General features: G+C 41.2%; 1 protein-coding gene across 4 annotated transcripts in view; it reads left to right on the forward strand.

The window, feature by feature from the left end:
* Positions 1 to 27,604, forward strand: part of LOC108415563 (liprin-alpha-3-like) — an 80,760-nt gene that overhangs the window by 24,717 nt on the left and 28,439 nt on the right. For all 4 annotated transcript variants that reach the window (XR_005130082.1, XM_037536985.1, XM_037536983.1 and 1 more), the window contains 12 exons: positions 1,391 to 1,492; positions 2,616 to 2,780; positions 12,383 to 12,457; positions 12,810 to 12,911; positions 18,601 to 18,693; positions 20,322 to 20,374; positions 23,554 to 23,647; positions 24,584 to 24,709; positions 25,057 to 25,140; positions 26,056 to 26,187; positions 26,670 to 26,732; positions 26,859 to 26,938. Coding sequence is in view for 3 of the 4 variants with exons in the window: in XM_037536985.1 (XP_037392882.1) it covers positions 1,391 to 1,492; positions 2,616 to 2,780; positions 12,383 to 12,457; positions 12,810 to 12,911; positions 18,601 to 18,693; positions 20,322 to 20,374; positions 23,554 to 23,647; positions 24,584 to 24,709; positions 25,057 to 25,140; positions 26,056 to 26,187; positions 26,670 to 26,732; positions 26,859 to 26,938 (1,169 nt within the window). In the remaining variant the exon portion in view is untranslated. The remainder of the gene's footprint in view (positions 1 to 1,390; positions 1,493 to 2,615; positions 2,781 to 12,382; positions 12,458 to 12,809; positions 12,912 to 18,600; positions 18,694 to 20,321; positions 20,375 to 23,553; positions 23,648 to 24,583; positions 24,710 to 25,056; positions 25,141 to 26,055; positions 26,188 to 26,669; positions 26,733 to 26,858; positions 26,939 to 27,604) is intronic.

A 27,604-nucleotide genomic window follows, 5' to 3' on the forward strand; every position in this document is an offset into this window, starting at 1 on the left:
GAGCTCTAAAACTACCCATAGACTTCCTTCAGGTGAACTCTATAACTCTCCATCGCCCTGCCTCAGGTGAGCTCTAAAACTACCCATAGACTTCCCTCAGGTGAACTCTATAACTCTCCATCGCCCTGCCTCAGGTGAGCTCTAAAACTACCCATAGACTTCCCTCAGGTGAACTCTATAACTCTCCATCGCCCTGCCTCAGGTGAGCTCTAAAACTACCCATAGACTTCCCTCAGGTGAACTGTAAAACTCTCCATCGCCCTGCCTCAGGTGAGCTCTAAAATTACCCATAGTCTTCCCTCAGGTGAACTCTATAACTCTCCATCGCCCTGCCTCAGGTGAGCTCTAAAACTACCCATAAACTTCCCTCAGGTGAACTCTATAACTCTCCATCGCCCTGCCTCAGGTGAGCTCTAAAACTACCCATAGACTTCCCTCAGGTGAACTCTATAACTCTCCATCGCCCTGCCTCAGGTGAGCTCTAAAACTGCCAATAGCCCTGCCTCAGATGAGCTCTACAACTGACCATAGCCCTGCCTCAGATGAGCACTAAAACTGCCAATACCCTTTCCTCAGATGAGCTCTACAACTGACCATAGCCCTGCCTCAGATGAGCACTAAAACTGTCAATAGTCCTGCCTCAGATGAGCTCTACAACTGACCATAGCCCTGTCTCAGATGAGCACTAAAATTGCCAATAGTCCTGCCTCAGATGAGCACTAAAACTGCCAATAGCCCTGCCTCAGGTGAGCACTAAAACTGTCAATAGTCCTGCCTCAGATGAGCACTAAAATTGCCAATAGTCCTGCCTCAGATGAGCACTAAAACTCAATAGTTCTGCCTCAGATGAGCACTAAAACTGCCAATAGCCCTGCCTCAGATGAGCACTAAAACTGTCAATAGTCCTGCCTCAGATGAGCTCTACAACTGACCATAGTCCTGCCTCAGATGAGCACTTAAACTGCCAATAGTCCTGCCTCAGAAACTCACTAGACACCTCCATTAAATACCAAACGTCCAGCTGAAGCTTGGCAGTGGTAAATAGACCCAGGCACCTCGGACAACAGGATTTCAGAAGGAGAGAAAAAGCCGCCGTGTTGTTTCCGGTGTTTAAGACACGAGGAGAAACGTTGGGCTGTTAGAATCTCACAGTGCCTCTATTTTGATACTTAAGAACTTAAGCAAGCCTTTGTGCTTTAACACGAAGTCGGGCACGAAAACCTTAATTTATGTAATACTTTACCAATAAGATCTCTACCTTCACTCAGGCACTGAACTAGTGTGTTTCTGTGCCTCAGTTGATGTTTCAGTAATAAAAGCAGTGATAATGTTTACCTGACGACGCATGTTTACGCTGTTTACGCTGTTTACGCTTGTGTTTATGTTTCAGGAGTTTGCTGTCCTGACTAAAGAGTTGAACACGTGTCGTGAGCAGCTGCTGGAGAGAGAGGAGGAGATCGCAGAGCTCAAAGCTGAGCGGAATAACACTCGCGTGAGAAACACTCCCAGACTCAAGCCTGCACAGCAGCCACAGCTCAGAGTGCTCACACTGTCAGGGCTGCATGAAGACACTCTGAGATCCCCACTTACACCAACATCAACACACCAGGGGACACACATAGACCCCCAAGGTCATCCTGTAGTCCATGCCATGCCCATATTAGGAATTTCAGGTCTAAGCTGTTTATCTCTGAAATTAGACGTCTGTTATGACTTCCAAAAACATCAGAGCAGAAACACATTTCAGACTTTTAACTGACTAAAATAATGTTGGTTTAAGAGACCCTAAAATGTGATTAAGTATGTGAGATAATATAATTAAATTTAATATATAGATTAATAAGTGGTTTAGTATGTGGATTAATAAGTGGTTTAGTATGTGGATTAATAAGTGGTTTAGTATGTGGATTAATAAGTGGTTGTATGTGGATTAATAAGTGGTTTAGTATGTGGATTAATAAGTGGTTTAGTATGTGGATTAATAAGTGGTTTAGTATGTGGATTAATGACTGGTTTAGTATGTGGATTAATGACTGGTTTAGTATGTGGATTAATAAGTGGTTTAGTATGTGGATTAATGACTGGTTTAGTATGTGGATTAATGACTGGTTTAGTATGTGGATTAATGACTGGTTTAGTATGTGGATTAATAAGTGGTTTAGTATGTGGATTAATAAGTGGTTTAGTATGTGGATTAATAAGTGGTTTAGTATGTGGATTAATGACTGGTTTAGTATGTGGATTAATGACTGGTTTAGTATGTGGATTAATAAGTGGTTTAGTATGTGGATTAAGGGAGGAACTTCTACTTTACTGGAGGAATATTTTACCTTGGGGGTCTCGACTTTAACTCAGGTACATGGTTTATCATCCACCGCTGTATAAAACAAAACCCTCCATGAAACCTGCAGATAAACTAAATGATACTGTAGCTTTTGCTCGTTTTCCATTTGTATTCTCACAAGTGCCACCTGGTGGCCAGGGCCCTGAACTGCAACCTTTGTCTCGCACACTACCAGACACTGTTCTCTTTTCAAACCAACTCAGAAAACAGCTCTAACAGAGTGCTGATGGAGGAAGCTCATGTTTGTGTTCTGCTGTGTTTGTATGTGTAGCTCCTGCTGGAGCACCTGGAGTGTTTGGTGTCCCGTCATGAGCGTTCTCTAAGGATGACGGTGGTGAAGAGACAGGCTCAGGCCCAGAGCGGAGTGTCCAGCGAGGTGGAGGTGCTGAAGGCCCTTAAATCACTCTTTGAACACCACAAAGCCCTGGACGAGAAGGTAAACACATTTCATGGAAACTACTGTTACTTATTTGAACTCACAGGAATCTGTGAGGAATCCAAAATGATGCAGACGACAAATGACCAGCTGTGAAAACCCACAAAAACCACCGGCCACTAGTGAAACCAGAACACTGAGTTAGCATGTTCATACATAACATGACCTGCTGGCTGTGAAGACGAAAACATCCACAGTCCAGTGGCTCGGAGTGGCTGAGATTATCTGGATAATTAGCTGGTAAATTTCCTTACGTTTGGGTCGCATTGATTAACATGCTAATTTATAGGCATTTAAAAAATATGACTGGCTGAAATGATCAACACACAAACAAAATGATCTGGTTTAGTGTGTGGATTAGTATCTGGTTTAGTGTGTGGTTTAGTATCTGGTTTAGTGTGTGGATTAGTATCTGGTTTAGTGTGTGGTTTAGTATCTGGTTTAGTGTGTGGATTAGTATCTGGTTTAGTGTGTGGTTTAGTATCTGGTTTAGTGTGTGGATTAGTTTCTGGTTTAGTATCTGGTTTAGTGTGTGGTTTAGTGTGTGGTTTAGTATCTGGTTTAGTATCTGGTTTAGTATCTGGTTTAGTGTGTGGTTTAGTGTGTGGTTTAGTATCTGGTTTAGTGTGTGGTTTAGTATCTGGTTTAGTGTGTGGTTTAGTGTGTGGTTTAGTATGTGGATTAGTATCTGGTTTAGTGTGTGGATTAGTGTGTGGTTTAGTATATGGTTTAGTGTGTGGATTAGTGTGTGGTTTAGTATCTGGTTTAGTGTGTGGATTAGTATCTGGTTTAGTATCTGGTTTAGTGTGTGGATTAGTATCTGGTTTAGTATCTGGTTTAGTATCTGGTTTAGTATCTGGTTTAGTGTGTGGTTTAGTGTGTGGTTTAGTATCTGGTTTAGTGTGTGGATTAGTATCTGGTTTAGTGTGTGGTTTAGTATCTGGTTTAGTGTGTGGATTAGTTTCTGGTTTAGTATCTGGTTTAGTGTGTGGTTTAGTGTGTGGTTTAGTATCTGGTTTAGTATCTGGTTTAGTGTGTGGTTTAGTGTGTGGTTTAGTATCTGGTTTAGTGTGTGGTTTAGTATCTGGTTTAGTGTGTGGTTTAGTATCTGGTTTAGTGTGTGGTTTAGTATGTGGATTAGTATCTGGTTTAGTGTGTGGATTAGTGTGTGGTTTAGTATCTGGTTTAGTGTGTGGATTAGTGTGTGGTTTAGTATCTGGTTTAGTGTGTGGATTAGTATCTGGTTTAGTATCTGGTTTAGTATCTGGTTTAGTGTGTGGATTAGTATCTGGTTTAGTATCTGGTTTAGTGTGTGGTTTAGTATCTGGTTTAGTGTGTGGATTAGTATCTGGTTTAGTGTGTGGTTTAGTATCTGGTTTACTGTGTGGTTTAGTATCTGGTTTAGTGTGTGGTTTAGTATCTGGTTTAGTGTGTGGATTAGTATCTGGTTTAGTGTGTGGATTAGTATCTGGTTTAGTGTGTGGTTTAGTGTGTGGTTTAGTATCTGGTTTAGAGTGTGGTTTAGTGTGTGGTTTAGTATCTGGTTTAGTGTGTGGTTTAGTGTGTGGTTTAGTATCTGGTTTAGTGTGTGGTTTAGTATCTGGTTTAGTGTGTGGTTTAGTATCTGGTTTAGTGTGTGGTTTAGTGTGTGGTTTAGTGTGTGGTTTAGTATCTGGTTTAGTGTGTGGATTAGTGTGTGGTTTAGTGTGTGGTTTAGTATCTGGTTTAGAGTGTGGTTTAGTGTGTGGTTTAGTATCTGGTTTAGTGTGTGGTTTAGTGTGTGGTTTAGTATCTGGTTTAGTGTGTGGTTTAGTATCTGGTTTAGTGTGTGGTTTAGTATCTGGTTTAGTGTGTGGTTTAGTATCTGGTTTAGTGTGTGGATTAGTATCTGGTTTAGTGTGTGGATTAGTATCTGGTTTAGTGTGTGGTTTAGTATCTGGTTTAGTGTGTGGATTAGTATCTGGTTTAGTGTGTGGTTTAGTATCTGGTTTAGTGTGTGGATTAGTATCTGGTTTAGTGTGTGGTTTAGTATCTGGTTTAGTGTGTGGATTAGTATCTGGTTTAGTGTGTGGTTTAGTATCTGGTTTAGTGTGTGGATTAGTTTCTGGTTTAGTATCTGGTTTAGTGTGTGGTTTAGTGTGTGGTTTAGTATCTGGTTTAGTATCTGGTTTAGTATCTGGTTTAGTGTGTGGTTTAGTGTGTGGTTTAGTATCTGGTTTAGTGTGTGGTTTAGTATCTGGTTTAGTGTGTGGTTTAGTGTGTGGTTTAGTATGTGGATTAGTATCTGGTTTAGTGTGTGGATTAGTGTGTGGTTTAGTATATGGTTTAGTGTGTGGATTAGTGTGTGGTTTAGTATCTGGTTTAGTGTGTGGATTAGTATCTGGTTTAGTATCTGGTTTAGTGTGTGGATTAGTATCTGGTTTAGTATCTGGTTTAGTATCTGGTTTAGTGTGTGGTTTAGTGTGTGGTTTAATATCTGGTTTAGTGTGTGGATTAGTATCTGGTTTAGTGTGTGGTTTAGTATCTGGTTTAGTGTGTGGATTAGTTTCTGGTTTAGTATCTGGTTTAGTGTGTGGTTTAGTGTGTGGTTTAGTATCTGGTTTAGTATCTGGTTTAGTATCTGGTTTAGTGTGTGGTTTAGTGTGTGGTTTAGTATCTGGTTTAGTGTGTGGTTTAGTATCTGGTTTAGTGTGTGGTTTAGTATCTGGTTTAGTGTGTGGTTTAGTATGTGGATTAGTATCTGGTTTAGTGTGTGGATTAGTGTGTGGTTTAGTATCTGGTTTAGTGTGTGGATTAGTGTGTGGTTTAGTATCTGGTTTAGTGTGTGGATTAGTATCTGGTTTAGTATCTGGTTTAGTGTGTGGATTAGTATCTGGTTTAGTATCTGGTTTAGTGTGTGGTTTAGTATCTGGTTTAGTGTGTGGATTAGTATCTGGTTTAGTGTGTGGTTTAGTATCTGGTTTAGTGTGTGGTTTAGTATCTGGTTTAGTGTGTGGTTTAGTATCTGGTTTAGTGTGTGGATTAGTATCTGGTTTAGTGTGTGGATTAGTATCTGGTTTAGTGTGTGGTTTAGTGTGTGGTTTAGTATCTGGTTTAGAGTGTGGTTTAGTGTGTGGTTTAGTATCTGGTTTAGTGTGTGGTTTAGTGTGTGGTTTAGTATCTGGTTTAGTGTGTGGTTTAGTATCTGGTTTAGTGTGTGGTTTAGTATCTGGTTTAGTGTGTGGTTTAGTGTGAGGTTTAGTGTGTGGTTTAGTATCTGGTTTAGTGTGTGGATTAGTGTGTGGTTTAGTGTGTGGTTTAGTATCTGGTTTAGAGTGTGGTTTAGTGTGTGGTTTAGTATCTGGTTTAGTGTGTGGTTTAGTGTGTGGTTTAGTATCTGGTTTAGTGTGTGGTTTAGTATCTGGTTTAGTGTGTGGTTTAGTATCTGGTTTAGTGTGTGGTTTAGTGTGTGGTTTAGTGTGTGGATTAGTATCTGGTTTAGTGTGTGGATTAGTATCTGGTTTAGTGTGTGGTTTAGTATCTGGTTTAGTGTGTGGATTAGTATCTGGTTTAGTGTGTGGTTTAGTATCTGGTTTAGTGTGTGGATTAGTATCTGGTTTAGTGTGTGGTTTAGTGTGTGGTTTAGTATCTGGTTTAGAGTGTGGTTTAGTGTGTGGTTTAGTATCTGGTTTAGTGTGTGGTTTAGTGTGTGGTTTAGTATCTGGTTTAGTGTGTGGTTTAGTATCTGGTTTAGTGTGTGGTTTAGTATCTGGTTTAGTGTGTGGTTTAGTATCTGGTTTAGTGTGTGGTTTAGTGTGTGGTTTAGTGTGTGGATTAGTATCTGGTTTAGTGTGTGGATTAGTATCTGGTTTAGTGTGTGGTTTAGTATCTGGTTTAGTGTGTGGATTAGTATCTGGTTTAGTGTGTGGTTTAGTATCTGGTTTAGTGTGTGGATTAGTTTCTGGTTTAGTATCTGGATTAGTGTGTGGTTTAGTGTGTGGTTTAGTTTCTGGTTTAGTATCTGGTTTAGTATCTGGTTTAGTGTGTGGTTTAGTATCTGGTTTAGTGTGTGGTTTAGTATCTGGTTTAGTATCTGGTTTAGCGTGTGGTTTAGTATCTGGTTTAGCGTGTGGTTTAGTATCTGGTTTAGTGTGTGGATTAGTATCTGGTTTAGTGTGTGGATTAGTGTGTGGTTTAGTATCTGGTTTAGTGTGTGGATTAGTATCTGGTTTAGTGTGTGGATTAGTGTGTGGATTAGTATCTGGTTTAGTATCTGGTTTAGTGTGTGGATTAGTGTGTGGTTTAGTGTGTGGTTTAGTATCTGGTTTAGTGTGTGGTTTAGTATCTGGTTTAGTGTGTGGTTTAGTGTGTGGTTTAGTGTGTGGTGTAGTGTGTGGTGTAGTGTGTGGTTTAGTATCTGGTTTAGTGTGTGGTTTAGTGTGTGGTTTAGTGTGTGGTTTAGTGTGTGGTTTAGTATCTGGTTTAGTGTGTGGATTAGTGTGTGGTTTAGTATCTGGTTTAGTGTGTGGATTAGTATCTGGTTTAGTGTGTGGTTTAGTATCTGGTTTAGTGTGTGGTTTAGTATCTGGTTTAGTGTGTGGATTAGTATCTGGTTTAGTGTGTGGTTTAGTGTGTGGATTAGTATCTGGTTTAGTGTGTGGATTAGTGTGTGGTTTAGTATCTGGTTTAGTGTGTGGATTAGTATCTGGTTTAGTGTGTGGATTAGTGTGTGGATTAGTATCTGGTTTAGTATCTGGTTTAGTGTGTGGATTAGTGTGTGGTTTAGTATCTGGTTTAGTGTGTGGATTAGTATCTGGTTTAGTGTGTGGTTTAGTATCTGGTTTAGTGTGTGGATTAGTGTCTGGTTTAGTATCTGGTTTAGTATCTGGTTTAGTGTGTGGATTAGTATCTGGTTTAGTATCTGGTTTAGTATCTGGTTTAGTGTGTGGTTTAGTATCTGGTTTAGTGTGTGGATTAGTATCTGGTTTAGTGTGTGGTTTAGTATCTGGTTTAGTGTGTGGTTTAGTATCTGGTTTAGTGTGTGGATTAGTATCTGGTTTAGTGTGTGGTTTAGTGTGTGGTTTAGTATCTGGTTTAGTGTGTGGTTTAGTGTGTGGTTTAGTATCTGGTTTAGTGTGTGGTTTAGTGTGTGGTTTAGTATCTGGTTTAGTGTGTGGTTTAGTATCTGGTTTAGTGTGTGGTTTAGTGTGTGGTTTAGTGTGTGGTTTAGTATCTGGTTTAGTGTGTGGATTAGTGTGTGGTTTAGTATCTGGTTTAGTGTGTGGATTAGTATCTGGTTTAGTGTGTGGATTAGTATCTGGTTTAGTGTGTGGATTAGTATCTGGTTTAGTGTGTGGTTTAGTATCTGGTTTAGTGTGTGGATTAGTATCTGGTTTAGTGTGTGGTTTAGTATCTGGTTTAGTGTGTGGATTAGTTTCTGGTTTAGTATCTGGTTTAGTGTGTGGTTTAGTGTGTGGTTTAGTTTCTGGTTTAATATCTGGTTTAGTATCTGGTTTAGTGTGTGGTTTAGTATCTGGTTTAGTGTGTGGTTTAGTATCTGGTTTAGTATCTGGTTTAGTGTGTGGTTTAGTATCTGGTTTAGTGTGTGGTTTAGTATCTGGTTTAGTGTGTGGATTAGTATCTGGTTTAGTGTGTGGATTAGTGTGTGGTTTAGTATCTGGTTTAGTGTGTGGATTAGTATCTGGTTTAGTGTGTGGATTAGTGTGTGGATTAGTATCTGGTTTAGTATCTGGTTTAGTGTGTGGATTAGTGTGTGGTTTAGTATCTGGTTTAGTGTGTGGATTAGTATCTGGTTTAGTGTGTGGTTTAGTATCTGGTTTAGTGTGTGGTTTAGTATCTGGTTTAGTGTGTGGTTTAGTGTGTGGTTTAGTGTGTGGTGTAGTGTGTGGTGTAGTGTGTGGTTTAGTATCTGGTTTAGTGTGTGGTTTAGTATCTGGTTTAGTGTGTGGTTTAGTGTGTGGTTTAGTGTGTGGTTTAGTATCTGGTTTAGTGTGTGGATTAGTGTGTGGTTTAGTATCTGGTTTAGTGTGTGGTTTAGTATCTGGTTTAGTGTGTGGTTTAGTATCTGGTTTAGTGTGTGGATTAGTATCTGGTTTAGTGTGTGGTTTAGTGTGTGGATTAGTATCTGGTTTAGTGTGTGGATTAGTGTGTGGTTTAGTATCTGGTTTAGTGTGTGGATTAGTATCTGGTTTAGTGTGTGGATTAGTGTGTGGATTAGTATCTGGTTTAGTATCTGGTTTAGTGTGTGGATTAGTGTGTGGTTTAGTATCTGGTTTAGTGTGTGGATTAGTATCTGGTTTAGTGTGTGGTTTAGTATCTGGTTTAGTATCTGGTTTAGTGTGTGGATTAGTGTGTGGTTTAGTATCTGGTTTAGTGTGTGGATTAGTATCTGGTTTAGTGTGTGGATTAGTATCTGGTTTAGTGTGTGGTTTAGTATCTGGTTTAGTGTGTGGATTAGTATCTGGTTTAGTGTGTGGTTTAGTATCTGGTTTAGTGTGTGGTTTAGTATCTGGTTTAGTATCTGGTTTAGTGTGTGGATTAGTATCTGGTTTAGTATCTGGTTTAGTGTGTGGATTAGTGTGTGGTTTAGTACCTGGTTTAGTGTGTGGATTAGTATCTGGTTTAGTGTGTGGATTAGTATCTGGTTTAGTGTGTGGATTAGTGTGTGGATTAGTATCTGGTTTAGTATCTGGTTTAGTGTGTGGATTAGTGTGTGGTTTAGTATCTGGTTTAGTGTGTGGATTAGTATCTGGTTTAGTGTGTGGTTTAGTATCTGGTTTAGTATCTGGTTTAGTGTGTGGATTAGTGTGTGGTTTAGTATCTGGTTTAGTGTGTGGATTAGTATCTGGTTTAGTGTGTGGATTAGTATCTGGTTTAGTGTGTGGTTTAGTATCTGGTTTAGTGTGTGGATTAGTATCTGGTTTAGTGTGTGGTTTAGTATCTGGTTTAGTATCTGGTTTAGTGTGTGGTGTAGTGTGTGGATTAGTGTGTGGTTTAGTATCTGGTTTAGTGTGTGGATTAGTGTGTGGATTAGTATCTGGTTTAGTATCTGGTTTAGTGTGTGGATTAGTGTGTGGTTTAGTATCTGGTTTAGTGTGTGGTTTAGTATCTGGTTTAGTGTGTGGTTTAGTATCTGGTTTAGTATCTGGTTTAGTATCTGGTTTAGTGTGTGGTTTAGTATCTGGTTTAGTGTGTGGTGTAGTGTGTGGTTTAGTGTGTGGTTTAGTGGATTAGGCTGTTGATCAGTCTGTGGTTTAGTACTTGGTGTTGTGCATATCGTAGTAAGTGGTTGGTATTTTCAGTCTTTGTGCCTGTTGAACACTTCCTGCTGGTACAGTGAGCAGCTCATACACTCCAGTACACATCGCATGCTGTGCTGCATATGCCCCCACACACACACACACACACACACACACACACACACACACACACTCATACGCAAACCAAAATTAGAGCCGTGTTTCCCATCTCCAGATCTCTAGTCTACGTGTAATGTACAGAACACGTAGACAAAGAAACATTTTACTAAAGACGCCGAGAAAAATCTCTTTACACACAAATGATAAAATTATATAAAACTGAAAACACTTCATCACTCAAACAAATTTTCATGCAGTTTTCTGCAGAACTATTGGCACTCTTCATGAAAACAAACTGAAATTACAATATTAAAGAAGCCACACATGCAGTGAGTGAGTTGCTACGCTGCCCGATTTTATTTTTACATCATTACACGTTTCTCAACCAGTAAGTTACATTCAGTAGGATTTTTTTTAATAAACATAATATTTGAAAATATTGGATCCCATACAGACAAATTTCTATTCTAAACTTCTTATTAAAATACATTAAACCTCAGGCTTCTAGTGTTTAATGAGGCCTCCACCGATGAGCAGCAGCTGTAGAATAACAGTGAAGTTGACTGAAACTGTTAGAAGCTTCCAAGTGAGCAGTGCTGAAGTGAGTTTGTTTAAGAGCCGTTAGTGGAATTAAAAATGTGCTGAGCTGTAAATAATTGTGGTCAGACTGGGCAGCAGCACCGACGCCAGAACCCTGCAGGACAGGATGGCACGTCATCCGCACCGCTTCTGTTCAGTTTTGTTGGGATCTTTTCTGTAAATTGGTCTCATTTAACCAGAGCAGCAGTGTAGAGTGTGGCAGTGATGTCAGCCGTGATCCTCATCCTTTACAGTGTTACTAGATCCGGCCTTAATACCTTCATCTTCACGTTTGGTTTGGAGCGAAGTCCAGGATTTATTGAACCTCTAACCGAGGAGCTCCTTCACAATTTTGAAAACTTGATCTTGATGTCAGAATCACAGACGACCAGATCAGACTGCGTTTGAGAAGCTCAGCTAGTGTTACAGGCCAAATGATGACACTGTACTGGACTGTAATGTTGCTCAGCCTCTGTCGGCATCAGCAAAATGACTTACAGTGTTTGAGAAATGTATTAACGTTGAATTCACTAGTTAAAATAACTTTAGGAGTGCCATTACTTGACCCCATGCAACAAAAAAACAAAAGAAAAAGTTTTTTGTTGGAGGAGCTCAGTGTTGATAATGATGCTTAATAACAGTGTTATAAATGGAGCAAATGCCCTTCACTAGTTTAGGGGGCTTTAGGTCAACACAGTCATTTACTTCCTAAAGCATCTCAGGTTACGTTGCAAATAGAACAGAAACGCTCAGGTATTAATTCAAATGCAGTATTCAGTATTCATCATCATCATCATCATCATCATCATCACTTTTATTTAGGGCCCTTTCCCTGCTCAAGGGCGCTTTACAATCAATACATAATCAACAATGCACAGCAGAGAACACACACACACACACACACACACACTCTCACACACACACTCACACGCTTACACTCACACACACTCTCACACACACTCACACACACACACATACACACACACACACACACACACACACACATACACGCACACACGCTTACACTCACACAGACACACACGCTTACACTCTCACACACACTCTCACACACACACTCACACACACACACATACACGCACATACACGCACACACACACACACACATGCTTACACTCACACTCACGCACACACACACACACACACACACGCACACACGCTCACACACACATACACACACATACACACATGCTTACACTCACACGCACACATACACACTCACACACGCTCACACACACATACACGCACACACACACATACACGCACACACACACACACACGCACACATGCACACGTTTCTGCCCGTGTAATTGTAAATGCATGAAAACGCAGCAGAACTGTTGAGACTGGAAAATAAATCCAACCAACCCAAATCATAAACATATTCAACGAAAGTAATAAACAGTGCAGCTGACGTTACAGAGACTGAGAGTGCTTTTAGGATAAAACCCTCAATAAATGCATCAGCTCCTTTACAATCAGAGTGAGAGTGTGTAATTTTCTCTCTGTCTGGCTGTCTGTCTGGCTGTCTGTCTGGCTGTCTGTCTGTCTGTCTGTCTGTCTGTCTGTCTGTCTGTCTGTCTGTCTGTCTGTCTGTCTGGCTGGCTGGCTGTCTGTCTGGCTGGCTGTCTGTCTGTCTGGCTGTAGGTGCGGGAGCGACTGCGTGTGGCCTTGGAGAGAGTGGCAGTTTTGGAGGACCAGCTAGCAGCATCTGCTCAGGAGGTAAACATGCATAAACATACACATACAGTCATATGCAAAAGTTTGGGCACCCCTGTTTTAAGTGTGAAAAAGAGTGAACACCTGTTTATTAGGAGATTAGACATGAGAATCCACAAAATGGGCCGTCTTTGAGGGAGGGGAGAAAATCAAGCTGCTTCAGATCTGAAAACATCCACAGGTGTTTCTCTCCAGAATGCAACCAAATCCTCACAGCAGTGTTTGAGCATCATGTGCTCTCCCCTCTCATCAGAAGTCTTTGAGCTGTAAATGCTCCTATGGTGGGTGTGGTGTTCTGTTATTCTGCCGTGTTTATCTTCTCTCTGTTTCTTGCCTCTCCGTCTTTCCCCACCAGCGCCTGTCTAACGGCGCCGCCCTGCAGGACGATGGAGAGAGAGAGCGACAGAGAGCCGAACTCGCTCAGCTGAAGGAGAGACTCGCCATCATGTGCCGCCAGGTGGGCCAATCAGAAACACAGATTAGAGAGATATTAAAGCGATAGTTCAATAAAAAACAGACACAACACACTGAGAGCTTATAAGTGGGCAATATGACAATATCTTACCGTTACTGTGATGAATTGTCACAGTTAGCTTTTCAGAGCGTGTCATGGATCAGTACTTAAAGAACTCTCACCACCTAACTAACACTTTCATCACAAAGTCAGCAGAAATAGGTCTGTTTAAGTGGATTAAACCCTACACTGATGTTCTCATAGACTCCTAGTCATTCCTAATACTAATATTACTGCTATTAATATTAGTAGTATAATAACTCTGTAGGTAGTTTGACCAGAGGAGGACGGGTCCCCCCTGGTGAGCCTGGTTCCTCCCAAGGTTTCTTCCTCAGTTCTGAGGGAGGTTCTCCTTGCCACTGTTGCCCCTGGCTTGCCCACCAGGGGGGGGGGGGGTTTCTGTACATTCTTACACTCCTGTTGAAACTTTGTCTTTTCCGAAATTCTATAAAGCTGCTTTGTGACAACATCCGTTGTAAAAAGCGCTACAAATAAATTTGATTTGATTTGATTTGAATTGATTAAGTGCAGTTTGAGTCCCTACAGGTTCTGTTTTGTCCATTCTACTTATAAGATCTCAGAAAACCGAATGTGATGATGCATATTGTGTATCATGATAATGTCTTGAAGTATTGTGACATATTTTTTGTCCCATCGCTTCTTTAGTGTCAGCAGTGGTGATTTTACATGGTTACACAGCCTGTCCTCTAAAAACTGTAGATCCACTGTAGACTGTAAAATTAATCTGTCCGTTTAAGCTTAAAAAAATTGTAGGGTGCCGTTCATAAGGCTACATGACACCTACATAAGCTTTTCATGACAACTGACAAATCCCTACGTAACGGTTTATAAGTGCTTATTCCGACAGGCTTCATCTGTCGTAAAAGCTACTGAGTTTTAACTTTGATCAAAAGTGGCAAATGTAATCTTGTTAGCTAATAACGCCTGTTGGAATAAACACTTATAAGCAGTTATGTAGGGTTATGTCAGTTATCATGATAAGCTAATGACGGTGTCCTGTAGCATCATGAACAGCACCCTACAGTAAAATGTTGTCGAAGAATGAACTGCATGTATAATAATCAGGTGATTCAAAGTAAATCAAAGTAAATTATACAGCAGTGAGTTCCGGCCACTCGAGCTGATTGGTTGAGAGCCGTTCTAACTGCTGTTATTTCACCATAACATCACAGGTTTATCACAAATACTGTCACTCCACTGAGACGCTGTTGCTAAGCAACGACTCTGACAGCTGTAGGAGATGCTCGAGCCATCTGAACATTTTCACTTTTTACTTTTTACTTTACCACAAACAGAAAACGGACGCTGTTAATATCACATCTGACCGACAGCCGATTTGGTCCGACTCTGAAGACGAGACGACGCTAAATTCCCAAACTGTCGTCTCCACTGAGCAGCTTTTCAGTCGGCAGCTGTGACAGAAGAACAGCTGAACAACCTGGAATCAGCCAGAAATGAACCCAACACCATTCGCCAAACTAAACGGGCTGTAAGAAGCTTTACAGACCGGCTGGAACAAAACAACATTAATACTGATCTGGACAAACTGACCAAACTGAGCTGAACCTGATATTGGGTCAGTTTTACTGCTCAGTCTGATTCGGTCCGACTCTGAAGATCAGACACGTCTGGCGAATGGTGTTGGGTTCATTTCTGGCTGATTCCAGGTTGTTCAGCTGATCTTCTGTCACAGCTGCCGACTGAAAAGCTGCTCAGTGGAGACGACAGTTTGGGAATTTAGTGTAAGGAGCTGGAGAACGAACTGCCGGCTGAGCAGCGAGTGGGCGGAGCTCATTACTCTGACGTAGCAACGAGCTGCTCGTTAAGGAGCTCTAATTAGGAGGAAGGAGCTGAACATTAAAACATATTAAAGCCGCGTTCACGGCCAGTTTATTCATTTCTTACTGTATTTATTTACCTGCTGTATTAAAACCCTAATGCATGTTACATCAGTCTGTCTCTCCCTCTGTCCCTTCCTGCCAGCTCTCTCCTCCTCTGCTCTCCCTTTGCTCTCCTGTCCTCTCAGCTGCTTTTCTGTTCAGCTCCTCTCTCACCTCCTCTCCACTCCGCGGCTGCAACATCGAACTAATTCATCAAAACTGAAACACCATTAGACAAAATGACCTGCACTGGCCTCAAATTCATGTATCTGCTGGAACTGCACTGAAATAATGGTGTCTTGACAAGTGAAATGAACTTAAACCCAGCCGCTATATATAGCACATCTCATTTTGAGATCCCTGGGAGCTTATTATAAGATTACTGAACTTATTTATAGGCATTTTTACTTAATCTTGGTGAGTTCAGTAAGCCAGATTGTCTCAATATATTGCCTGATGTTTTTTATTTTAAGCTCATTTCTCACAACAAGCAAAACTATCTGCCAGCACAGATAATCTGACTTACTAAAATCACTTAAAACAAGTACAAAATGTCTATAAATAAGTAAAATAATCTTATAATAAGCTTCCAGCTATCTCAGAATGGTAAGTCAACTAGACCTGCCAAGACGCCTGTTTTTTTATGCAGTGGTTGAGAAACAGGCTGTAAATTCAGAAATAGTGGGCACATAAATTTATATCACTGTACAATTAACATTTATCACAGTTTTGGTATATATATCACAGTACACATTATTTATATTAAACCCTTTTGGATGCTTAAGCAGACATTTATTTGTAGATTTACTGTGCCGCATTATTCTGGATGCCCCTTCACTTTTAATAAGAACCGTATTTACAGCTGAAGTGAATTTAAATTAGTTTATTGGGTGAAACAGTAAAAAGTCACTGGAGTTTAGTTCAGTTTGAGAAGCCGCGGAGTCTCTCGGCTTGTAGGCTGAGGCCGCGGTGTCGCCTGAAGCGGCCAGCTGAGTGAGGAGCACCGTAGGCGGAGCACATGGAGAGCTAGCTAGTCTCCATGGTCGGCTCACAGCTAACCCCAAGAGACTGGCTTTTCCTTCCACTCTTTTTCTCGTTAACTCATTAACACATTACAGTCTGATGTGGCTCCGTTGACCATAAACTGGACTAACTGACCTCAGGATGCAGCTCAGTACGAGAAAAAGAGAGCAGAAGGAAAAGCCAGTCTCTTGGGGTTAGCAGTTAGCTGTTTCTCGTTAACTCATTAACACATTACAGTCTGATGTGGCTCCTTTGACCATAAACTGGACTAACTGACCTCAGGATGCAGCTCAGTACACCAGAAGAGAGGAAGTCAAAGTCAAATCAAAGTTTATTTGTGCAGCACTTTTTATGTGTCATCTTTACAAAAAATAAATAAAAATTTTACAAATGTGGGTCTGAGCCCCCATGAGCATTGCCATTGGCGACAGTGGCAAGAAAAAAAAACCCTAAGAGCAAAACAAACAAACCTTGAAAGGAACCAAGACTCAGAAGGGGAACCCATTCTCATCTGGACGACGCTGGACAGTAAACAGTAACAGCAGAGAATGAGATTTGATCATCAGTAAGGAGGAAAAGCAGGAGAAGAATCGTCTATGATTTAGATAAGTGTCTGCACCGTTTGATCGTCGGGTTTTCTGTATTTATCTGCGCAGCAGAATAACGATAACGACCAACCAACACCGTAAGTGCTCTGAAACTGCATATACAATAAAGAATGTGCTGCCTGTTTGCCTTTTACAGGCCTCACACACTCGTGTTTAACATCTAATTGGGATCAAATCTAATAATACAACCCCATTAGCGTAACAGCACTGTGCACTTCCATAAGGACACTAGTGGAGCTGCTGTGAGGAATATCAAAGTTTAAAAATCAGAGCCACATTCACGAATCCTCGTGTCCAGTCTTCTGACCGGTGCAGTAGGGAGCTATAATGAGCAGGGCTAACAGAGCTTATTAGTGAGGTGTAAGTGAGCGGTCGAGTGGTGTTGAGGTGGGGTTGTAAACGTTGGGCAGGTGGGGTGTGTGTGTGGTTCAGTTCCTTAAACCGTGTGAAATCCTTCACCATGCTGAGCACCACGCCGCTCTAACTTAAAGAGCCCATACCCTGCGTTTTTCTAACGTTTCCATGTTTTACACTCTGAGGTTTATTTATAGCCTAGACTGAATGGGTGGAGCTAAACTGCTGTAGCTGAATAGTGGAGCTAAACCGCTGTAGCTGAATGGGTGGAGCTAAACCGCTGTAGCTGAATGGGTGGAACTAAACCGCTGTAGCTGAATGGTGGAGCTAAACTGCTGTAGCTGAATGGGTGGAGCTAAACCGCTGTAGCTGAATGGGTGGAGCTAAACCGCTGTAGCTGAATGGGTGGAGCTAAACCGCTGTAGCTGAATGGGTGGAACTAAACCGCTGTAGCTGAATGGTGGAGCTAAACTGCTGTAGCTGAATGGGTGGAGCTAAACTGCTGTAGCTGAATGGTGGAGCTAAACTGCTGTAGCTGAATGGGTGGAGCTAAACCGCTGTAGCTGAACAGGTGGAGCTAAACCGCTGTAGCTGAACGGGTGGAGCTAAACCGCTGTAGCTGAACAGGTGGAGCTAAACCGCTGTAGCTGAATGTTGGAGCTAAACCGCTGTAGCTGAATGGGTGGAGCTAAACCGCTGTAGCTGAATGGGTGGAGCTAAACCGCTGTAGCTGAATGGGTGGAGCTAAACCGCTGTAGCTTAATGGTGGAGCTAAACCGCTGTAGCTGAATGGTGGAGCTAAACCGCTGTAGCTGAATGGGTGGAACTAAACCGCTGTAGCTGAATGGGTGGGGCTAAACCGCTGTAGCTGAATGGGTGGGGCTAAACCGCTGTAGCTGAATGGGTGGAACTAAACCGCTGTAGCTGAATGGGTGGAACTAAACCGCTGTAGCTGAATGGGTGGAACTAAACAGCTGTAGCTGAACGGTGGGGCTAAACCGCTGTAGCTGAATGGGTGGAGCTAAACCACTGTAGCTGAATGGGTGGAGCTAAACCGCTGTAGCTGAATGGGTGGAGTTAAACCGCTGTAGCTGAATGGGTGGAGCTAAACCGCTGTAGCTGAATGGTGGAGCTAAACCGCTGTAGCTGAATGGGTGGAGCTAAACCGCTGTAGCTGAATGGTGGAGCTAACTTAATGGTGGACCCAATTTAATCCACAGTAATTATGGATTGATTGATTGACTGACTGACTATTTGAAAGATCACTTAATTATTGGTTCAATGATTGATTGATTCATTTATTAATTATTCAACTGATTAAATTAGTAATGGATTCCTTGACTGATTAATTAACAAATCCAATCAGTCTCCTTGTTAAATTACTGATTATTTATATTCAATAATTGTATTGTCTAATTGACTGATTTATTTATTAGCTACTTGACTAATTGACTGATTAACTAATTTACTGTTTGATTAATTGATTAGCTGACTGATTACTTGACAGTCTAGGTTTGGTTGATTGATGATGTACTGACTAACTAATTATTGGTTGATTGGTTGATTTGTTTTGATAAATTACCCTACTAATTGTTGATACATTGATAAATGTAATGATTGATTAGTTGATTGAAGAATCAGTTGAATGACCAAATTGATTAATTTATGCATTGATTGCTACTTACTTAATTGATTGAATGGATGGATGTTTTGATTGATTGATTGATTGATTTATTGATTGATTAGGTGGGGGAGATTGAGGAGCAGTTGGCCACTGCCAGGAGGGAACTAATCAAATCGGAAGAAGCAAATCAGAAACTCCAGAGGGAAGTGAAAGAGGTCAGTTAACCAATCAGAACTCAGCATCTGCAGGAGGATCCAACACAGTGCTTAATCTCTCTCTCTCTCTCTCTCTCTCTGTCTCTGTCTCGCGCTCTCTCTCTCTCTCTGTCTCTCTCTCTCTGTCTCTCTCTCTGTCTCTCTCTCTCTCTGTCTCTCTCTCTCTGTCTCTGTCTCTCTCTCTCTCTCTCTCTGTCTCTCTGTCTCTCTCTCTCTCTCTCTGTCTCTGTCTCTCTGTCTTGTCTCTCTCTGTCTCTGTCTCTCTCTCTCTCACTCTCTCTGTCTCTGTCTCTCTCTCTCTCTCTCTCTCTCTCTCTCTGTCTTGTCTCTCTCTGTGTCTCTCACTGTCTTCTTTCTTTCTCTCTGTCTTCTCTCTCTTTCTTGTCTCTCTTACTCTCTTGTGTGTCTGTCTCTTTCTCTCTCTGTCTCTCTCTGTCTTGTCTCTCTGTCTCTGTCTCTCTCTCTCTATTGTCTCTCTCTCTTGTGTGTGTGTCTCTCTGTGTGTGTCTCTCTCTCTCTCTGTCTTGTCTCTCTCTCTGTCTTGTCTCTCTGTCTGTCTCTCTCTCTCTCTCTCTCTTTGTCCTATCTCTCTCTTGGTCTCTCTTTCTTGTCTTTCTCTCTGTCTCTCTCTCTCTGTCTTGTCTCTCTCTCACTTTCTATCCTTCTCTCTCTATGTCTCTCTCTCTCTGTGTCTTCTCTCTCTCTCTCTTTCTCTCTTTGTCTTGTGTCTCTCTCTCTCTCTCTCTCTCTGTCTTGTCTCTCTCTGTGTCTCTCACTGTCTTCTTTCTTTCTCTCTGTCTTCTCTCTCTTTCTTGTCTCTCTTACTCTCTTGTGTGTCTGTCTCTTTCTCTCTGTCTTGTCTCTCTCTCTCTCTGTATGTCTCTCTCTCTGTCTCTCTCTGTCTTGTCTCTCTGTCTCTGTCTCTCTCTCTATTGTCTCTCTCTCTTGTGTGTGTGTCTCTGTGTGTGTGTCTCTCTCTCTCTCTCTGTCTTGTCTCTCTGTCTGTCTCTCTCTCTCTCTTTGTCCTATCTCTCTCTTGGTCTCTCTTTCTTGTCTTTCTCTCTGTCTCTCTCTCTCTGTCTTGTCTCTCTCTCACTTTCTATCCTTCTCTCTCTATGTCTCTCTCTCTCTGTGTCTTCTCTCTCTCTCTTTCTCTCTTTGTCTTGTCTCTCTCTCTCTCTGTCTTCTCTCTCTCTCTGTCTTGTGTGTGTGTGTCTCTCTCTCTCTTGTGTGTCTCTCTCTCTGTCTATGTCTCTCTCCCTCTGTCACTCTCTCTCTCTTTCTCTGTCTTTCTCTCTATCTCTCTCTGTCTTCTCTCTCTGTCTCTCTCTCTCTCTGTCTTGTCTATCTCTCTCTCTGTCTTCTCTCTCTGTCTCTCTCTCTCTCTCTGTCTCTCTCTCTCACTCTCTCTGTCTCTCACTCTCTCTCTCTCTGTCTCTCTATCTCTCTCTCTCTCTCTCTCTCTCTTTCTCTCTTTCTCTCTCTCCCTCTCTCTCTCTCACTCTCTCTCTGTCTCTCTCTCTCTCTTTCTCTCTCTCCCTCTCTCTCTCTCTCTCTCTCTCTCTCTCTGTCTTGTCTCAATTCAATTTAATTCAGTTCAATTATCTCTCTGTCTGTCTGTCTGTCAGGCTCTGTGTCAGAAGGAGGACATGGAGGAGAGGATCACTACACTGGAGCGCAGGTTAGAGACTCTCTGCTGTTGTTCATGATATGATTGAGTGTTTGAGTCGGTGTCTGTGTCCATGAGTGTGTGTTCGTGAGTGTGTATGAGTGTGTGTTCATGAATAAGTGTGTTCATGAGTGTGTGTGTGTGTTCACGAGTGTGTATGAGTGAGTGTGTTTATGAATGTGTGTCTATGAGTGAGTGTGTGTATGTGTATGAGTGTTTGTGTGTATATGTGTATGAGTGTGTGTGTGTGTGTGTGTGTGTATGACTGTATGTGTGTGTGTATGAGAGTTTGTGTGTTTATGAGTGTGTATGAGTGAGTGTTTATGAATGTCAGTGTGTGTGTGTATGACTGTGTGTGTGTATGAGTGTGTGTGTGTATATGTGTGTGTGTGTGTGTGTGTGTATGAGTGAGTGTGTGTTTGAGTTTGCACTTCAAAGCAAAACAACACAGTGAATAGAACAAACACAACACAGTGACATCGTTACGCGCTTAGTCATGTTGAAGCGAAGAGACTGAAGACAGTGAAGAGATCAGACGTTAGTAAACATCATTAATTTACTTTAACTAGATTATTCGTGTGGACTTTTACTTTAAGAAACGTTTTAATTGTCATTACCTGTTTAATTATTCTTTTAAGAGACTTTTTTCATTTTTTTACCTATTTTATTTTATATTCTATTGCTTCTAGTGATCTTTAATAACTGTAATTATTATTCCCTATTTTACTTTGTCTTGTATTATTTGGGATTTTATTTTTGGTTTTATTTTATCTGATTCTGACACTCCGTGTACGCTCAGAGCTGCATCTCGTCCTCAGCGCCCCCTGCTGGACTGACTGAACTCTGCATTGGACACATAACAGCAGTCCCATGTGTTCAGACCGGGGGGGGGCAGCGGGGTCTGTGTGTGTGTGTGTGTGTGTGTGTGTGTGTGTGTGTGTGTGTGTGTGTGTGTGCGTGCGTGTGTGTATATATATATGTGTGTATGTATGCGCGCCAAGTGGCAGCATGTTGCCAGTGTCCGTGCCAGTATGTGCCCAAGGCATGCTGGGATACACACCCTGCACAAGCTCAGTTAGCATTAGTTGAAAAGTAGAAAACAATTAACCAACATCATGTTTTATAACTTCAATTAAAAAATTAACATCTTGAATGCGGCTCCACCAGTTAGATTTCAGAACCAGAGTCGGCTTCATTAAAAGTATAGAACGTCAGAAAAACTGTATTGTAATGTTTACATGTTTGGCAATTATAATACAGTATTATATAATATAGTAATAGACTATATTACAATATATGCTTATGTAATAATTCCACAACATAAATAATAGTAATAGTAATATTTTAATTTAAAGAGCACTTTTCATGCTGGTGGCAGCTCAAAGTGTTTTAGTGACAGGTGATAAAGCTTAAAAGTAACAGAAGAAACTATGAAAATCGAATTAAAATTCATTTTAGAGAAAAACACCGATCAGATTAAAGAGATAAAGACCAAAGAGCTGTAGAGTTTAATGAAGCTCTGAGTTAAAGAGCTGTGTTTTCATGAGCTCTGCGCTCCACTGTCTAATAAAAGCTGGATTACGCTTCATTAAGTGTTCAGGCTTTTGAAAAGTGAAACGTGTCATTATTTGCACGGTTTTGTGTTAGTTGAGCTGATCCTGGTGTAAGTTGTTAGTACATGCGGTGTAACCAGGGATCAATTACACCTGGGCCTGATTTGAATGGACAGTCAGGTTTAATTGAATCACATGATAAACCAGTCAAGTGAACTTAACTGGGCCTGAGACTAAACTAATGAAGGAACAGCCCTGTATGTTTTAGCCTAGCATCATCAGATTTGCCGTGTTGTTGTTATTATTGTTGTTAGAATTATTAATTATAGCACATTGCAAAGCAAAGCTCCTAGCTTATATCAAAATTATAACCAATATCAAATAAGTCCAATATCAACATGCTATTAATCATGTGAGATATCATAGCAACCACCAGCATCTGCATAGCAACCCCTTAGCAGCCACCTGCAATACCTTAGCATCCATCTAGCAACCCCCTAGCAACCATCTGGGAAACCATAGCAACCCCCTAGCAGCCACTTGGGACACCAAAATATAAACCTAGCAACACTTTAACAGCCACCTGGTATACCATAACCTCCACCTAGCAACCCGTCGGCTAGCCATCTTGGATACCATAACAATCCCCTAGCAGCCACCTGGGATGCCATAGCATCCACCTAGCAACCCCCTAGCAGCCACCTGGGATAGCATAGCAAACCCCTAACAGCCTGAATTGCTTAACCTGTGCAATCACTTATTTTTTTTTATTAGTAGTAGTAGTGGTAGTAGTGGTAGTAGTAGTAGTAGCAGTAGTGGTGGTAGTAGTAGTAGTAGTAGTAGTAGTAGTAGTAGTAGTAGTAGTAGTAGTAGTAGTGGTAGTAGTAGTAGTAGTAGTAGTAGTAGTAGTGGTGGTGGTGGTGGTGGTGGTGGTGGTGGTAGTAGTAGTAGTTGTAGCAGTAGTGGTGGTAGTAGTAGTAGTAGTGGTAGTAGTAGTAGTAGTAGTGGTAGTAGTGGTAGTAGTAGTAGTAATAGTAGTAGTGGTAGTAGTGGTAGTAGTAATAGTAGTAGTGGTAGTAGTGGTAGTAGCAGTAGTGGTGGTAGTAGTAGTAGTAGTAGTAGTAGTAGTGGTAGTAGTGGTAGTAGTAGTAGTAATGGTAGTAGTGGTAGTAGTAATAGTAGTAGTGGTAGTAGTGGTAGTAGTAGTAGTAGCAGTAGTGGTGGTAGTAGTAGTAGTAGTGGTAGTAGTAGTAGTAATGGTAGTAGTAGTAGTAATGGTAGTAGTGGTAGTAGTAGTAGTAATGGTAGTAGTAGTAGTAGTGGTAGTAGTAGTAGTAGTAGTAGTAGTAGTAGTAGTAGTAGTAGTAGTAATAGTAGTAGTGGTGGTAGTAGTAGTAATAGTAGTAGTGGTAGTAGTAGTAGTAGTAGTAGTAGTAGTAGTAGTAGTAGTAGTAGTAGTAGTAGTAGTGGTAGTAGTAGTAGTGGTGGTAGTAGTAGTAATAGTAGTAGTGGTAGTAGTAGTAGTGGTAGTAGTAGTAGTAGTAGTAGTAGTAGTAGTAGTAGTAGTAGTAGTAGTAGTAGTAGTAGCAATGCTGTTGTTTTTACAAGCAGAATTGTTTGTGTGTTTGTCTCCTGCAGGTACCTGAACGCTCAGCGAGAGGCCACATCTCTACACGACGTTAAAGACAAACTGGAAAACGAGCTCGCCAGCAAAGAGTCCTTATACAGACAGGTTAGAGCTCACACACTCACAGGATTCAGTCTTCAGATCTGACAGATCACCGGAAATTCATATTACAGGAACAAATTCCGTCTTCATTTAGAAACGGTGTCTCACAGAGTTTATCTCAAGCAGAAGTCTAAACTACTCAAACACAATCAAACTAAAAAGCGAAAATGTAAGTTAGTTATTCAGCTAGACTTTATTGACTGATCGAGTAATCACAGTGTGGTGCAGGTACAGGTGTGTTAACACATTGAATAAATTGTGTGTGTGTTGTTCTGGAGAGTGGGACAATCTGCCCCACAGTCTGCACTATTTTCCCCATGAACAAGATTTTTGAGGTACTTTTAAAATCAGAAGTATCCTCAATTGTCAGTCTAAATTAAGGCTGGGTACATGTAAAACATGTATTTCCAGAAGAGCCTTCTCAGAATTATTACCAGTAAACATTAATGTGCAAATAAATAGAAGTTATAGTCATTAATAGAAGAGCTATTACTAATGTGTATTTTTGTACCAACTCCAAAACAGATTCCCAGAATAACTACCAATGAACATTAACATGAACATAAATACAAGTTCTATGGTTATTAATAGAAATGCTATTACTAATATGTTTTTGTGTACCAATTTTAAGTCAGCATTCTTGTAATAATTACCAACAAAATCTTTCATAGAAAAACTCTTCCTAATATGTATTTTTATACCAATTCCAAATAAGGATTCTAAAAATAATCACCAGTAAACATTTAGGTGAAAATAGTCCAAGAATTTTTTGGTTGAAATACTGTCACTAATGTATTAATGTACCAACTCCAAACGAGACTTCCCAGAATAATTACCCATAAACGTGGAAGTGAAATAAATGCAAGTTAAATAAATGGAAGTGTTAATATAATCATTACTGCTGATAGGACTGAATAACTGAACTGGTTGGAATTGCAGAGTGAGGAGAAGAACAGGCAGCTGCAGGAGCGTCTGGACGAAGCCAAGCAGAAGCTACAACAGAGAGCCGAAACACTGCCAGAGATAGAGGCTCAACTAGCTCAGAGAGTGGCTGCTCTCAATAAGGTAACTCACTTTATTTTTTATTTATATTTTTTAATTTCTGCTGTCACTTGTGAGGTTCCTCAGGGGGCAGTTTGAGGACCTATTTCGTTCTCCATCTATATGTTATTATTTAGCCAAATCTTCTGAAAGGCGGTGTACCTTTTTATTGTTATCCTAGCAATGCACGTTTCAGACTTGTTTCAGGGAATTTGGATGCCAATTGAAGGTCAATAAAATAATTCAGACCATTTTATTTGGATCATCTAATTTAACATGTAGAGGGGAGATTATATTAGTCCTGTTTTAACTTCGCTTTATTGACATTGATCATTTTAGAATTCACTACAAGTGCACTTTCTCTCTCTCAGGCAGAGGAACGTCATGGGAACTTTGAGGAAAGGCTGAGGCAGCTGGAGGCCCAGCTTGAGGAGAAGAACCAGGAGCTTCAGAGGGTGAGAAACTAAACTGATGCTGTAAAGATCAACCCCAGCAGGCTCACGCAACACGGCTCAGTTCTGGCCTCTGGATTGCTTTTGCTCGCACTGTTCCGTATAGGGAGTTTACATAGTTTACACAGTTTATACATTTACACAGCAGGTAAAAGTGACCCAAATTAGATTTTCTCACCAAATCTTTTGTTTGACTGTTTACACTATCTTACACCACATCAGTCTAAACAGATCAGCTCCTAAGTTGACCTACATGTGCAAAAGCACATTGCTTCACATTGCTTCATGTGACTCCAGAGGTAAACAATCACGACTGCCAACTAACGCCAATTGTTCCTTCAGGGGAGATCAGCTTCACCAGCATCATAGGAGCCATCATGAAGTCATCACCCCAAATTTGTTTGAGTTCACTTTAAAAAGGGGATGTTATTCAACCACAGCCACTTCTTTGGTTCATGTCCTTAGATTCTTTCTTTTTTTTGCTTGGTTTGACCCTGCAATCCCGTTATTCTGCGGCTGTTTTCGGCCGTTTCTTTCTAAACGTCTTTGAACGCAGAGTGGTTGCGATAAGTCTCTGCTATTGTATGTACAGAAACATCAGCCCAGATGTTTGAGTCTCAGCAGCATGAAATTGTGATGCATGTCAAGTTGGATTGACCTAACAGTCACTTGAATTCCGACGTGGCTGTTCAGACTGAGTTGCATTGCCGCATATCAGATACGGATCGGATTGCAGTGCCACATATCAAAGTGTTTTGAATCAGAACTGAAAATTCCAGATTCAGTGTGTTTCTGTTCACACATTTGTGTCACATATGAAGAAAAAGGCCACTTTTACCGGCTGTGTGAATAAAGCCTAAGTGTGCTTTCAGCCTCTGGACCATTTTTCTGGCTCCTTGCATGTGTTCTTCTGTTCAGGCGAGACAGCGGGAGAAGATGAATGACGAACATAACAAACGTCTGTCGGACACAGTGGACCGGCTGCTGTGTGAGTCTAATGAAAGACTACAGCTTCACCTGAAGGAAAGAATGTCTGCTCTAGAGGAGAAGGTACACACATGCACCTTAATTACCAGTGGGAATCCCTCAGGGCCGTCTCATGATTTCTTCTTGTATTTGAACTCTTCATATACTGTAGTAATACTCTTTTATTGGTAGGTTGGGTTGGAAATGGAATAGTTAATATTGAAACAGTCCATGGAAAACTATCCAGTAAGAATTGTGTGTATTGGTCCCGAACCATCACGATACAGATGATACGTTTCGGTTGATGCAGTCATGCAGAGAATATCCGGTATTCTATGTCTGAAGATCGGCGAACTGTGTTCCTGTTGTACCGAACTCGATTTGAGCCATGATGACCGTTACACCCCTAGTATTTAGGTAGATACAGTCAAGCAAGCTCTGTCAGTCCAGTTCCCCTCTAACCTTTCCGCAGGGTAGTGTGCTCAACAATAGAGGGCAAGGCTGTGAACCACAGACTAACATGCATATATGACATATACACCATTATTGTTCTCCTCCCAACTCAGAACGCTCTGTCCGAAGAACTAGCCAACATGAGGAAGATCCAGGATGATCTCCTGACTAACAAGGTGCTTTTCCTCCTTGTATACTGCACACATTCCCCCCTGTCCATCTTAACCATTTCCGATTCATTTATTTATTTTTTTTGTTCCTTTATTTAATTCATTCATTTCCTTTTCCTTCCTCTCTCTCAGGATCAGCTGATTGCAGAGCTGGAGCGGATGCAGCTGGAGCTGGATCAGCTGAAAGGCAGACCAAGCTCCTCTCAGTCGAGGTAAGATGGAGTCAGGATGGTGATGGACAACAAGATATAAACGGCCTTTACAGGACCATAAAACGAATATTCAGTCAAACAGTCCCGAGTGATATGCCGGAATGGGAATTGAATCCTGGATGCTGAGGTGCAAGCTGTCAGAGCTTTCCACTAGAATATCTGCTGAGATGTGTTCAATCTAAATGCAGAACTGATGAAGAATTAAGGGACACTAGACACAGCGGGGCCTTCTTGGGTTTGTCTAACCATTAGACTGGTGGTAGAACATAGATACTTGGATAAGTTACCTAGAGAGCCTTTAGTTGGGTCAAAGTCTCTGAGATGAGCAGCTTCAATGTAATAGCGAACAGGAGTGTCAATCAGGAGATCAGGAGAATAGAATCAAGGGATGTACCTTCTCTGGTGGATCTAATCAGCATTCACATAGCGGAGAAGTTGTCTGAACTTTGTTTTTTAGACATTGGTCCATAAGAACACAAGTTAATATCAGGTCTGGACAACCCAAGATCCAGAAAGTTACCTCCAGTACCAGAGTCCATAACTGTCTGGGTGTGACGCTGTTGGATTTGCTAGATCGGTTGAATCTCGGGCTTTAAGATAAGATAAGACCTGAAGACTGCAATTTCCCCCTGGGATCAATAAAGGAATCTGAATCTGATACCCAGA

The sequence above is a fragment of the Pygocentrus nattereri genome, chromosome 3, assembly GCF_015220715.1.
Source record: "Pygocentrus nattereri isolate fPygNat1 chromosome 3, fPygNat1.pri, whole genome shotgun sequence".
Lineage (NCBI taxonomy): Eukaryota > Metazoa > Chordata > Actinopteri > Characiformes > Serrasalmidae > Pygocentrus > Pygocentrus nattereri.